General features: G+C 46.0%; 1 protein-coding gene across 20 annotated transcripts in view; it reads right to left on the bottom strand.

Annotated features, from left to right (window-relative positions):
- TCF7L2 (transcription factor 7 like 2) overlaps nt 1–12944 on the bottom strand; it is a 202319-nt gene that overhangs the window by 20536 nt on the left and 168839 nt on the right. For 17 of the 20 annotated variants that reach the window (XM_055560190.1, XM_055560191.1, XM_055560192.1 and 14 more), the window contains 3 exons: nt 6466–6598; nt 3845–3947; nt 1780–1866 (listed from right to left, as the gene is read on the bottom strand). In XM_055560190.1, the coding sequence (XP_055416165.1) occupies nt 1780–1866; nt 3845–3947; nt 6466–6598 (323 nt within the window). The remainder of the gene's footprint in view (nt 1–1779; nt 1867–3844; nt 3948–6465; nt 6599–12944) is intronic. The other 3 variants (XM_055560199.1, XM_055560201.1, XM_055560206.1) reach the window with 1 other exon arrangement.

The raw sequence follows: 12944 nt of genomic DNA, 5'->3' as shown, positions 1-12944 counted from the left end.
GTTCCCAGGCTTTGCGAGGTTGTGGTGACATTATTTAATGAGAATAACCTTCCTCTTCTTGCTAGAGAAGAGGACACACAAGCATTTTCCCGCCTAACCGATACTGGTGTGGATTTAGAAATTGACATGATTTATCACAGGTGGGAAACAGATCTTTACGGCTGCACAATACCCATGGCATGATGACAAACGTTAGAGATGCTACAATTTATGCTTCTTCATGAGTGTGGTTCTCTCTCCTCCACCAAAATCACTGTTTCATAAGTAGGAAAAGAGGCATCGTGGCCCGTCTTTCCAACCCTTCCTTTGGTCTAGGGTCCTCACGCTGGCTACAGAGATTGGGGAAGGAGGCTGGGAGATGGCATCCCTGCCATGTAAATGCATGCTAATTTAATTAGGTGCCATCCTCAAAATGGATTTGTTGTTGCAGCCCATCAGGAAAGTCTAAACCTCCACCGATTTAATTAACTTGACTGAAAATCAGATGAACAGAAAATAAAACTATCATTAGGAGCAATTAGTGACTACTTAAACATACTGCTGCCAACCAGTTTGTAAATAAACTAGCAGTCACTGAAAAATTAGCCAGAATTACTTAGAAAGGGGGGGAAAGGAGAATATGGGGATTAAAAAGATCTAGGTACACACATGCGGGTATTTGTGTATATGTGTTCTATATACATTATATGCTTAAAGATATGTGAATGTATACATAGTCAAAGTGAAGTCGCTCAGTCGTGTCCGACTCTTTGCGACCCCATGGACTGTAGCCTACCAGGCTACAGGTTACCAGGCTACGGAGGTCCATGGGGTTTTCCAGGCAAGAATACTGGAATGGGCTGCCATTTCCTTCGCCAGGGCATCTTCCCGACCCAGGGATCGAACCCAGGTCTCCCACAATGCAAGCAGATGCTTTACCCTCTGAGCCACCAGGGAGGATTTTTTTTAAACTTCAAAAAATTTAGAGCTGCAAAGGCCAACATGGTCTCCATCAGCCACATATGGCTACTGTGTACTTGAAATGTGTCCAGGCCAAATTGAAAAGTGTTTTAAGTGTGAAATATACATCAGATTCCAAAACTAAGTACACAAAAAGTTAAGAACTCATTAATAGTTGCTTTACAGTGATAATGTGTCGGAATGATATTTTGACTAATTAGGTTGAATAAAATCAATCATTAAAAATAATTTTGTCTAAGTTTTCTTTTCTCTTCTTTTAAAAAATATGGATACTAGAAAACTTAAAATTCCCTTTGTATATTCCCTACATATAAGGCTCACCTTCCATTTCTACTGGACACTGCTACTTTAGACACAGATATGTTTGGGTAGGGGAGGAGGTGGGCGGGAGGGGAATGCTCTTTTTTGTTTATGTTTAAGAGCCTGGAGCTTTGAAAAGACCAATAACCCTCCCTCAAATTCTTTGTATATACAATAATAAACTTACCTACACCCTTTCCTTTCTTCCCTGGTTTAGGGCAACAGAGAAATAACACTTTAAAAAGCTCCCCATGTCCTAATTATTTTTTCCTGCCTTCTTAAGTTCTTAAAAATACTGACTCAGAAATTCAACCTTAAAATTCTGGCATCACACACCTGGGAAGTTAAGTTCAGAGCAATTTTTTCAGTATTTTGTAGGAGAAAAGCCTAACACTCTATGGGTCTTACATCCTTAGACCTACACGTAGCAGACATGCCCGGATGGTCTGGGAGCATCCAGAGAACTTTCTGAAAAGTGACTCATGGCTGTGGTTGAAGGTGCTGGGTCTTGGAACTCACCTGGACATGGAAGCGTTGACAGTCAGAGCTGTGGGGTAGGGGTGACGGAATCCTCCTGTCGTGATGGGGTACACGGGCTGACCTTGCCTACAAAGAGCGGGGTACACAGTGAGAACGTGCAAACGAGGGTGGGGGTGGGGAAAAGGAAAAGAAGAAAAAGGAAAAGTTCTCTCGGCACAGTAAGCTTTATTCTCATTTGATCAGAACAAAAATCTTGGGGATTGTACAGGAAGGATCAAAGGGAAGAAACACAGAACAATTTGAATGCCATAAATCTGATAGGAATGGCTAATTAAATTTTATAACCTTTGCTTATGTCAATAGAGACCCTCTCCCCAAGCTGAAAGTGGGTGTTTTGCTGTAATAATTAAGGGCGAAGTCTCGCCTGCTTTAATGGAGCCGTCACACTAATTGAGGGCTACACATCCAAAGGAAAACAATAATGAATGTAAATTTATACCAAAATAAAGTACAGTGAATCAAAGGACTTCAGTTGCGCTTTGGGCCTCTTTCGGTATTTAGATCTCGGTGAGAAAACATTAAATTAACAGAGCTTAATTTGTAGCCTTTTGTCAAATTAACAAGTGTTGACAAGAGTTACCGGGGGGAGAATCCCCAAGAAGAATTGTGGGTAACCAATAGACAATCACACCTCATTACAATAATTAAAAAATACAGCAACATGCAAAATAGCATCCTCATGAAAGACACACAACTCCTCCTGACAGAGGGTTGTCTGAGTTGGCTATTCCTTTTTATCTAGCCTTCAAATATCTCCCCATCAGCTGAATGGGGCAACTGATGACTGAGGACTAGTGGAGGCATGGCCCCACCCACTGAAGAAGAAGAAATAGGACACACACTCCCATCCACATCTACCCTTCCTAATAAAGTTCAGGAGCAAAAAATGAACTGAAACTACACCTGGGTTGGTATTTAGTACAGCTACTGTGTAATACAAGGGTTTTTTTTCCTTAAAAAAAAAAAAAGAAAAGAAATTGTAGAATATGCTGAGCTGGAGAAATCAAGGTGGAACTGGGGAGAAGAGGTGAACCACTTTGAAACTGTATCTTCTTTAAGGTCATGAAAGGTTAACTTCCCCAAGACCCAAACTTGAGAGTTTTTCCAGGATTTATTCCTGATAGGATTCAACAAATTGTCCTGTGTTTTTTAAATAGTAGAGATCACTGATAAACATGGAGAAAGATATATACAAAAGCACTCCATCATAAATCACGTATTACATGCACGCACACAAATACAGACACAGTATGCTCATACATTAAAGGACCCTCTGCTCTGATTTTAAAATACATGTCAAAGTTGTCAAGGAAAGGTTAATGGGTGGTGCTATAAAAGCAAGACTAGGTGATAGGAAGACAAACTGTAAAAGCAGTTTGATGATGTGGAGCGCTGCCAGGACCTAGGGCTGATACTCAGGAAGGCCCTGTACCCTGCAGTGAGGATTCCAACGACCCCACACTCCCTCCCCTCAGAGTTTGGTGAGCCACTTAACACGTAAAGACTCTCAGAGAGAGATGCTGGTTGGAGAACGTGGAACTTCTCAACAGACGCAAATTTCCACTGTGGCTGTCAAGCTTGGGAATGATGGCTGGGGTGGGGGGTGGGGTTGTGACCCTCTGACTCCCACTCCCGGATTTCAAAACTAACCCACTCCTCTGCTGCCTCAGTCCAATGACAGGACTCCAGTTTGGGCTGCCACCTGAAGAGGCATGATAGGCTTCACAGGAGAGAAACCCTCAGTCTCCTGCAATTCCCAAAGTACCTTAAGGATATCTATGTTCCCAGAGAAGAATCTACAGCCTTTGGTGACCATGGGTTAAGAATGCTGAATATCAAGAGCTTTTCTCTTATATCATCCATCTGAATGGCTACTGACTTGCCTGCTTTTCCACTGGGCAGATCAGCAAGCATCTTCCCCACGACTCCCCACCCATGGCCCTCCCTCCCCTCTCATGTCTTCTAAAGACACACACACACAGAATAAATAATAAGCATGCCCATGTAAGAAACAAAAAGGAAATTAAAAAATGGAACTCCTTACTGTGGTACTAACCATCCTAGCGGATGGGGGATTTGTCCTACGGTGCCAGGTGACAGTGGGTAGTATGGAGATATATCTGGAGGGTGCGGAGGCCGTGGGATTCCTGGAAGAAGAAGCCACAGTTTAGGTGCAAGAGAAAGAGAGAAGTGAAGAGAAACCATCAAGTGATGGGAACAGGGAGAGGATAAAGAGAGATATCACCTCTGTAATCCTAGCATGAGCGGTTTTCCATGAGCCTGATCCTAAGACTTGTCGGTAAGTTTCATCTCATTATCCCTCTGCACCAGCTTGAAAAATTCATCTTCTTCTAGATGGATCACACACTGGCTAAACACATACAGACTTAGAAAATGCCAGCTTGAATATTTCTGCCTCATGGGATCGGTGTGATTATTTGAATTGGGGAAAAAAAAACCTAAAGGGGCTGGCACATAGTAGGGGATCGAGTAATATTAGATCCCTTTATCCCCAGAGCTTGTCCTTTTCTTCTCTTTAATTCTAATGACTTTCCTGCATCAGAGTTACTCCTCTGGTTTCTAACATACTTTTGGAGTTAGGGCTTTTAGAAAGGTTACTTCTTTCTAAAAAGGAAATCAGCTTCTAAAAATTAACATCTAAAAAACTTGTGCTAAGTCACTTCAATCGTGTCTGACTTTGTGACCCTGTGGACTGTGGCCCACCAGGCTCCTCTGTCCATGGGACTTTCCAGGCAAGTGGGAAGTCCAGGGTGGGTTGCCATTTCCCTCTTCCAGGGGATCTTCCCAACCCAGGGATCGAACCAGTGTCTCTTACATTTCCTGCATTAGCAGGCAGGTTCTTTACCACTGTTTAAATCTGTCGAACTCTGCCTTGAAGATGAGCTGTAGGAGAAACTCAACCAATGCCTCGACACCTTATCCAAGGAAGAATCTGAGCTGACCAGACCAGGAGATGCTGGAGGCCTGGTTCATTTGGCTCTAGAACCTGGCCTTCTAGAGGACAGAGGCCACTGCGGACGGGGTACTGCTGGACCATGGGGCTGAGGAGTGAGCTCTGAAGATCCATGCACCACACACCCATTAGTTCCATAGGCACATATACTGCAATGGAGAAATCCTTGGTTTCTTAGCAATCAAGAGGGCTGGGAACAATTCAGGCCCAGAGCAGTAGACCTACACCGCTCAAGTGGAAAGCAAAACGAACAATTCCTCAGAATTAAAACAGGACGGAAGGGAATGAGCTGTGTGTTCGCAGATGAAAACTATTTCATTTTTTTAAAATTCGTTCAGGAAGCTTTTAATCTGTAAATTAAGCCTCCCTGGGTGACATTTTCATGCAGACACTGCTTTCTCTCTGTTACAAAAACCAAACAGATTAGCTGGGCCTGGACCCTACACCAAGCCACTCGCACACTTGAAAGAATGTTCGCAGAGGGAAAGTAAACAGTCCGCAGACGTTAATCATATGTTTTACGATAACCATTTAAAAGCTATTCCCTGTCCTACCATTATTTAAATGAGACGTTGAAACTGCCATTCACTCGTGGAGCCTGGGGCCGGCTGGCGGCCTCCTCCAGCCATCCCAGCGCCAGGCTCGGTCCCCCACGAGCACAAAGGGGGCTCAGAGGCTGCTGAAAACCAGCTAATGTGTGGCTTCTTTCAGGGGCAGCAAAGACGGCCTGAACAGGCAGTCTACCTCGGCCCAGCATCCAACAATTCCTTCCGACCAAGTGACATGGAATAGCCATTCTGAATTCATCCTGCTAATTAACCAGCTGAGAAGAGAAACCAACGCCAGCAAGTGCATCGCCTGGCCGGAAAGAGACTGGCCTTAGCTGTTCTCCCAAGACGACCCCAATTTGTTTTAAATCTTGTTTCAGGGGAGCTACAAGTAACCTCGCCTTCTTCCTCTCCCCACTTTTGGGAAAAGGCACTTGGATGGAAAGGAGAGGACAAGTATAAAAGCTGGAGTCATGTGGCATCTTCTGCCTGAGACCCTAACGGCTGTTCCTTGATGCAATGAGGAAATCATCTTGGACTTGGGTTTTCCTGTCTGTAAAATGGGCTTGAGAATAAAGACTCAGGATATTACAGGGGAGGAAGAGCCCAAATACATCAGCAAAGAGAATGCAGAACCCAGTGATGTGATCTCTCAAGGGTGCACTAAATCATTGCCAAGGGACTATGGTCCCTTAGCCACCAAGGGAGCTGGGGCTTCAGGGAACCATGCTGTTAGGGCTCTTAGACTCCCATGGAGCTGAGGAGGAGTCCATGAGATGCCTCCAAAACCATTACTGCCTCCGAGTCTGTCTGAGATTCTTGGAGTTATAAGCCACTCCTGAGAATAGCCACCCCTGAGAACAGAACTCATAGCAAGGTTCCCAAGAGAGCCCCTCAGGGGTACCTGGAGCTCTGGAGAGAACTGAGCACTGAAAATGGACTTCTCCAAAGGGGAGGTGAGATCCACTCCCTCACCAGGCTCTGGTTTCCCGAAAGAGGTTCCCGGCCAACACGTGGGAGAGGAAGAGGGGCCCCTCCACTGCTGCCCCCAGCCCAAGTCCCCAAACCACCCCCCGCAACGCAGCAGGTCCTCCGGTGGTCCCGGGACAGCACACCTTCTCTGCACCCAAGCACGTGTCCTACCTGTTTTGGGGTCTACGTCAGCTGGTAAGTGTGGAGGTGGGTTTCCCGGCGTGAAGTGTTCATTGCTGTACGTGATAAGAGGCGTGAGAGGGTGGACATGATGCGGGTGCTGCACAACCGGCACTTTGTTCGACTGCAAAGAGGGAAAGACACAGTCAGGCCGGCTCCGGCAGCCCAGGAGCCCGACCCGGGCAGCCCCACCCACACCCTCCCACCTGGATTAATAAGCACAGAAGGGGACACAGTCAGGCTGGCTCCGGCGGCCCAGGAGCCCGACCCGGGCAGGCCCGCCCACACCCTCCCACCTGGATTAATAAGCACAGAAGGGGACACAGTCAGGCTGGCTCCGGCGGCCCAGGAGCCCGACCTGGGCAGCCCTGACCACACCCTCCCACCTGGATTCCCTAAGTGCAGTCAACGCAGCCTGGCCCTGGTCCCTGTACTAAAATAGCAGAGGGTGATAATTCAGCTCTCTGGGAAGGTGTGCCTTGGTCTTTACACCCCCACCCCACCCCCACCACTGAGCCTGGCTTTTAAAATACCTTCTCCACCACCACCCTGTCACAGAGCCCAAGAATCTGCACTTTTCCCATCAGCAGGTAAATCTGAAGTGATGGCTTTAATCCCCCAGGCCTACTGTGCTTCTGCAGGTGGTGGTCTCTCCCACCCCAGGGCCCCACGGGAGGAAGGCAGGCTTCACGGGAGAAGGCTTCCGTTATAAGAAACTGGAAGGGCCCTAATCCCAGCCACCTCATCCAGCACCCCAGGCTCTGAACCTCTCCCGGCTCCTTAGAACCACTGGGCAAGCTACAATCCTTCACAGGCAGCGAGGATGAAAAGCCTCTCTCTGGTCAGGTTGGGAGTGTGAACTTTACCAGAAAGCTCTAAACTGCCAGGCGAGCACCTGCATATTTTATGCAGATTACAGCAGCCTGGATTCATTATGAGAATCTCATTAGGAAGTCACAGGGAATGCTAACAAATTAACTGGATGATGATGAATTGAGCTAATAAAGGGTATGTACACATTTTAGAAACAAGCAGTTCTGGAAAACAACATACAGGCAATTTTTATGTTTGGGAAGTGTTGACAGGTTAAGAGGAGGAGGATTAAAAAAGAAAAGAAAAGCATCTTAAAGATTTTTCTAGTTGCAATGATCAGACCTGCCCAAATTATTCTCCATTCCTTCCCCTACCCTACTCTCAACCATCCCTCCCCCTCCCCATGCGATGCTGTAACTTAGCCCAGCAAGATCACAAAGAAAAAATTAAGCTGAAACAAGCGAACTACTGGGCCATTTACCGAGAGTAATCCAATTGCAAAAAACCCTATTCCCAATAGAGGATTTTCACTAAAATCCTACAACAGGGACATTTAACCAGATTAGGTACCAGCGAAGATAAAGAGGCTAGTATTAGATGATGAATGGATTAGAGTCAACTTTCATTTTAGAACGTGTCTTCATTTCCTTTTATTACTTTTAGGAAGGCACAACTTGCATTAACATCAAGGAAAAGGAATTGCATTAAAAGAAAAGAAGGAAGGTTCCAGTGCTGCCCACTAGTGCCTCTTGAGTTCAGGGACCACCAAGCAGTTAGTCCTCTACGTTTTTCTTGTCTTTTTTAAAAATAAATAAATAAAAATAGGTGAAGAAGGGGTGTGATAGAGTAAGAGTATTTCTTACCACAGTTAATTGTGCGGAAGGCATTTTAAAAGGTGCTTCTAACTTTTCCATGGGTGTGTTTGGAAAGGAAAATACGTACTTTCTAGATGCTCCCGGAAAAAAACAAAAAACGAAAACAGAAAAAGTCACATGCCCAAGAGCCAGGCTTAATGATTCCTACAAACAACTGGATACTTTCAGAGAAAGACAGATGGTGACTAGTGGCTCACAGAAGCCTTGGACTGTGAATTATCATTCTGCAATCAGAACACTGAAATTCAAAGCACCCAGTAACACTTCCTTCGTCAGCAGCCACGGAAGTCTGGACATGACCAAAGAGAGCAGAGTGCAGGACTGCCACTCCAAGGCCAGGGCCAGCATCTCACAGACATGCACCGAGAAGTTTTCAGGAACCATTTCTGTCTAGGACAACTTGAAAACTACCCAACAAAAACGCTCCCACTGTGTGCTGGGGTGCAGATGGAATAGAGCAAGGGGCACACATATCAGATGGACTTGAGACCATCAGGAGGAAAGGAAAATGAGAGTTTCTGCCTTCTGCAAGTTTTCTATCTGGAGAGATACACAACTGCTGAAATGAATGCAGACCAGCCCCAGTTTAGAATAACTGTGGAAAAACTCTGGGACCCTGAGAAGAACCCCGGATAGGCCAGGGGAGAGGAGACTGTCACTGAGGAGCTGAAGGACTTTGAGGGGATGGGACCACAAAAACAATGGAAGAAAACAAGTGTGTAAGCCTATGATGGGCGAAGAGCAGTGAGACTTGTATTTCTCAGCTTTGCTGAGTCAAGCATCTCTCAAGATGATTATCACAAACATGGGTCCCTATTACTAAGAAAGCTTCACAGGGACCTGACTCAGTAGGTCTGGGCTCAGGACCCAGGTATCTTGGATCTGCCTATGGAGGGCCACAGGTACCTCTTCTGTTCAGCCATGACCCCTAGATCAGAGAACCACAAGGTTCCATACAAGCACAAAAGGTTAAGAGACTTGAATCCTAATCATGGATCAAGTATTAGTTCTGAAAGAATTCATGGGAAGGGCTTAGTATTAAATATAAAACCTGAGACACGGTAAGCACAGGAATGCTGGTTTATTGTTATTTTTATTCTTTGGGAGAAGCTGTTCAAAGGATGGCACAGTTCCGTTTTGCAGTTCAGAAGCGCAAATTCCATGACTGTCTTCCAGGCAAGAAATGCAGGGGAAACCCTCTCTACTTGTGCATCGAAGGATGAAGATAGTGTTTCGGCAATAGTGAAGTTCACAGATGCGTGAGAAAAATTAATTCTCCCTCTTCCAGTCAGACACACGCATGAGAAGAAGATTCCAACAAAAGCTGGACACCTGTTATGCCCAGCATCACTATCATATTATTTTGTACACCTGAGTCTGCAAGCCAACTAGTTTTGTCCTATTCGTTCAAAACTCTATAGTATGGGTGGGGGTGGGGGTCAGAAAGGAGTGAAGAGATATGACATTTTAACTGCTGCCTGGCTTTCGGGGGGAGGGAGAGGGCTATTGGGACATGGAGCTCTTTTTGGATGTGACTACATACTAGGCAGGTCCCTAGAAACAATACAGTCTTTACCCGTTGGGTGGTTCCCAAACAAGGTAGGGGGAATGCAGCCGTGTGTGCAGAAACCAGGGTCTAACTGCCACTCCCAATGAACCTGCCTATACCTGGACTGCTTTTATGATGGGAGGATGTTCTTCTGGAAAATGCCTGTGTCTCTCCAGCTTCAGATGCCCACAATCCTTTCTGTCTACACCACACTATGTCCACTGCTGGGATCATGAGGCACCTTCCTTGGTCCTACCATAGCTAAGTCCCTGAAGGACAAAGATAGTGTCTTGTAGACCTTTGTGTCCCCTGTATTGCTCAGCCTGTGGGAGTGGTGAGTACACTCTTATAAATTGCAACAGTAGGCATCAGAAGAAGAGAAGGCTAGAGCCAGTCTCCCAGATTCATTTCATTCAAATGGCAGTGCTCTTAAATGGAGTTTACTCAACATCACAGAACAGAGCTGGGGGCAGGGAAGCCTTCAGTAACCATCCAGTCTAATACCTTATTACAAGTGTCTTTTGGGGGGTGGGGGGGGAATTGGTTTTCAAGCCCATTGGCTTGTACACGGTGACCAAGAGTTAAGTGAGAACATTCCAGGAAGACCCGTGTTTAAATCCTGTTTCAATCCAGCTGTGTAACCTCTCGCAAGCCTTCATTTCTGTGCAAACTCCTGGTGAGAACTAGGTCTACCTAAGAGGGTTGTTGTGAAAATCTAAAGAGATCATGCTTGGGAAGTGTGTATTAGCCCAGTGCCTCACACATCCACACATGTAAGGCAAAGAAGCTTTGAGAAATGAAAAATACATTCCAGGGCTAACAATAAGGGCTCGGTGAAGGTCACGTTCGCTACCCTTCCAGTCTCTTCTAATTAAATTCACAGGGGGCAAGGCAGCCATAGCCCGCACTCCTTACTGCAAAGGCCAAGACGTGCATGGCAGGGCAAGAGCACAGGGGTGTTTTGTGGCCACCTTGCCTTGGGTGCATGCCCTTCTTGAAAATGCAACAGTTAGTCCACACAAATAGTTAATATGTCATTTGAGAAAAACCATCACTTGATTATGCTAATAAATAACACTGTCACAGATGAGTTGGAAGTTAAATAAGAATAGCTGGAGATGACCAAGGTCCTTCAAAAATTAGGGGAAGGGCCTTGAAGCAGAAGCTGATACAGATGATACACAGAACCACCCACATAGGAAAAGTCCCTTACACTTCCCCCTTCTCTACAACCAGCTCCCACTTTATTTTTTTTTTTTAATGAAAATAGTTTTCCTTTTCTTTTTTTAATGAAAAGCTTTGGTTTTCCAGCAAACCCTTTTAGAACTCTTTAACTGAATGTGTTAAGAGTACCACTATATACTAGACACAACATAAAGAGGCAAAACTCTGTTTTAAAAGTTTTTGTGGATTTTCCAAGTCATTTGGTTATAATGGAACTGGGTTATAATTGCTATAATGAAATCATCACTAGAAATAATTCTTTTCAGTTTCAGGCCTTGGGGATGAATGTGACTTGATATCCACTTCCTCCAGTGCTGTTCCCACTTCTTTAAGGAGGTCTTTACGGACTGTGTTCAAAACTGTACCACCCTAAGAAAATTCGGATGTGAAAAGTTCCTTTTGTGGAGGACAACAGAAAACCTTCCAGAAATGCATCCAGGAAATCTAAATCAAAGCCACACTGTGTGCTGGGAGTGCTGGTGGGGTAAACAAGCTGAAAAACATGTCTCCTCCCTCTTTAATCTTTTTACAGAGTCCGGTGTTCAAGACAAACAACCGTAACATAAAACCAGGTGCCTCTTAGTAAGTGTGTTATCTAAATATTAAATATATCTTCAAAACCACCCATGCATTTGGTCGAAATCATCACTTTCAGGGACAGCTAACTAAAGTTCAAGGTTGAGAGAATGGCAATCATGGGAGGCTGCCTGGAGAGCTTAAGCCTTAAAGAATATGATGAGCACTAGGAATCTGTGAGCCAGGGAAAAAAAAAAAAAAAAAAAAAAAACAGCAACATTCATAAAACATTCATAGAATGGAAGTTCAGGGAGTGAGGCCTCAGCTGCCCACACACACCAGCACGAGCAATGCCTGAAACTCACCCAGAGGGCCGCTTGGACCCCTTGTTGAGACGGCCATCTCACCGAGGCCTCTCTGGCTCACAGCGGCGCAGCCCATGGCTGCCACATGTAAGGGAGCCCCGGTCCCTGTGTTGACCGCGACAGACTCTTCAGTCCTCACAAACCTACGCGGTAGCTGCGTTTGTTATCAGTTTCACCCAGCATGTGAGGACACGGGTCCCAGGTCCACCTTCCACTGCTGTGTCTGCAGACATGGGCCCTGGATGGGGCTGACTGCCAGGTGGAGGTCGTGAACTGCACCCAACAAACGCAGCCTGGGCCGACCTCCCCCACTGGATACAGATGCTTCAGGATCACAAGAGGACACTCTGGAACCCAGACCAGCTCGGCACACAGTGCTCCCCCGAACCCTCAATTAGGAGTAAGCTCAGGGCTCTCCACCATAGTCAGGCACTCCCTTGCCACGGAGCATGAAGCATTTTTAGTAGGGATTTTCATACCATGTGGCTGCTTATAGAGGGAGGGGTGTGAAACATTCAGTGGGGATATTTCTGCTTCTCAAATACAGACACAAGTGACATCAGGGGACAGACGTGGTCAGTCCCAGCAGAAAAGGAAAAGTCAGCTTAAAACCCGAACTTATGAGGCAAACAGTAACTATTTAAAAGGAATCAAAATCTTCCTGTGACTTTAAATCATGGAGCCTTTCTGTTTTCTACCTGGAGGCATGGCTGTGACTCATTTCTTGCCGGTTCCGTTCATCAAGCTCTCCGGATTTTGAGCACTGAATGGTTAAATTAGAAAGAAAGGGTCTTTTAACAGACCTCAAAGCGCACAAAGCCTTTCCACCCGAAGTATTCATCCCACTGCAGTTGGGGGGGAGTGGGGAGGGGGCACCCCCTGTGGCTGACCTTTGACCCCTGGAGAACCCTTAAGCCCGGTGTTCTGCAACTTGGCCCTGCCACCCTCATCGCGCCCACACACCCGTCCACCGAATGCTGTTAGAGATGGGGAACCCAGCAAGTGAAAGGGTGATTCAGGCCCTTCGAGATCCCCCTGCCGGCCCTCCACTCACCCCAACCCCTCCACCTTCCCTAACTGTGGGGAACCCAAAGGGAATGAAAGCTCGCCATTCACCTCGCAACCTAT

The sequence above is a fragment of the Bubalus kerabau genome, chromosome 22, assembly GCF_029407905.1.
Source record: "Bubalus kerabau isolate K-KA32 ecotype Philippines breed swamp buffalo chromosome 22, PCC_UOA_SB_1v2, whole genome shotgun sequence".
NCBI lineage: Eukaryota > Metazoa > Chordata > Mammalia > Artiodactyla > Bovidae > Bubalus > Bubalus kerabau.
Note: the sequence above shows the minus strand (reverse complement) of the source record. Positions and strands in the feature narration are given on the sequence as shown.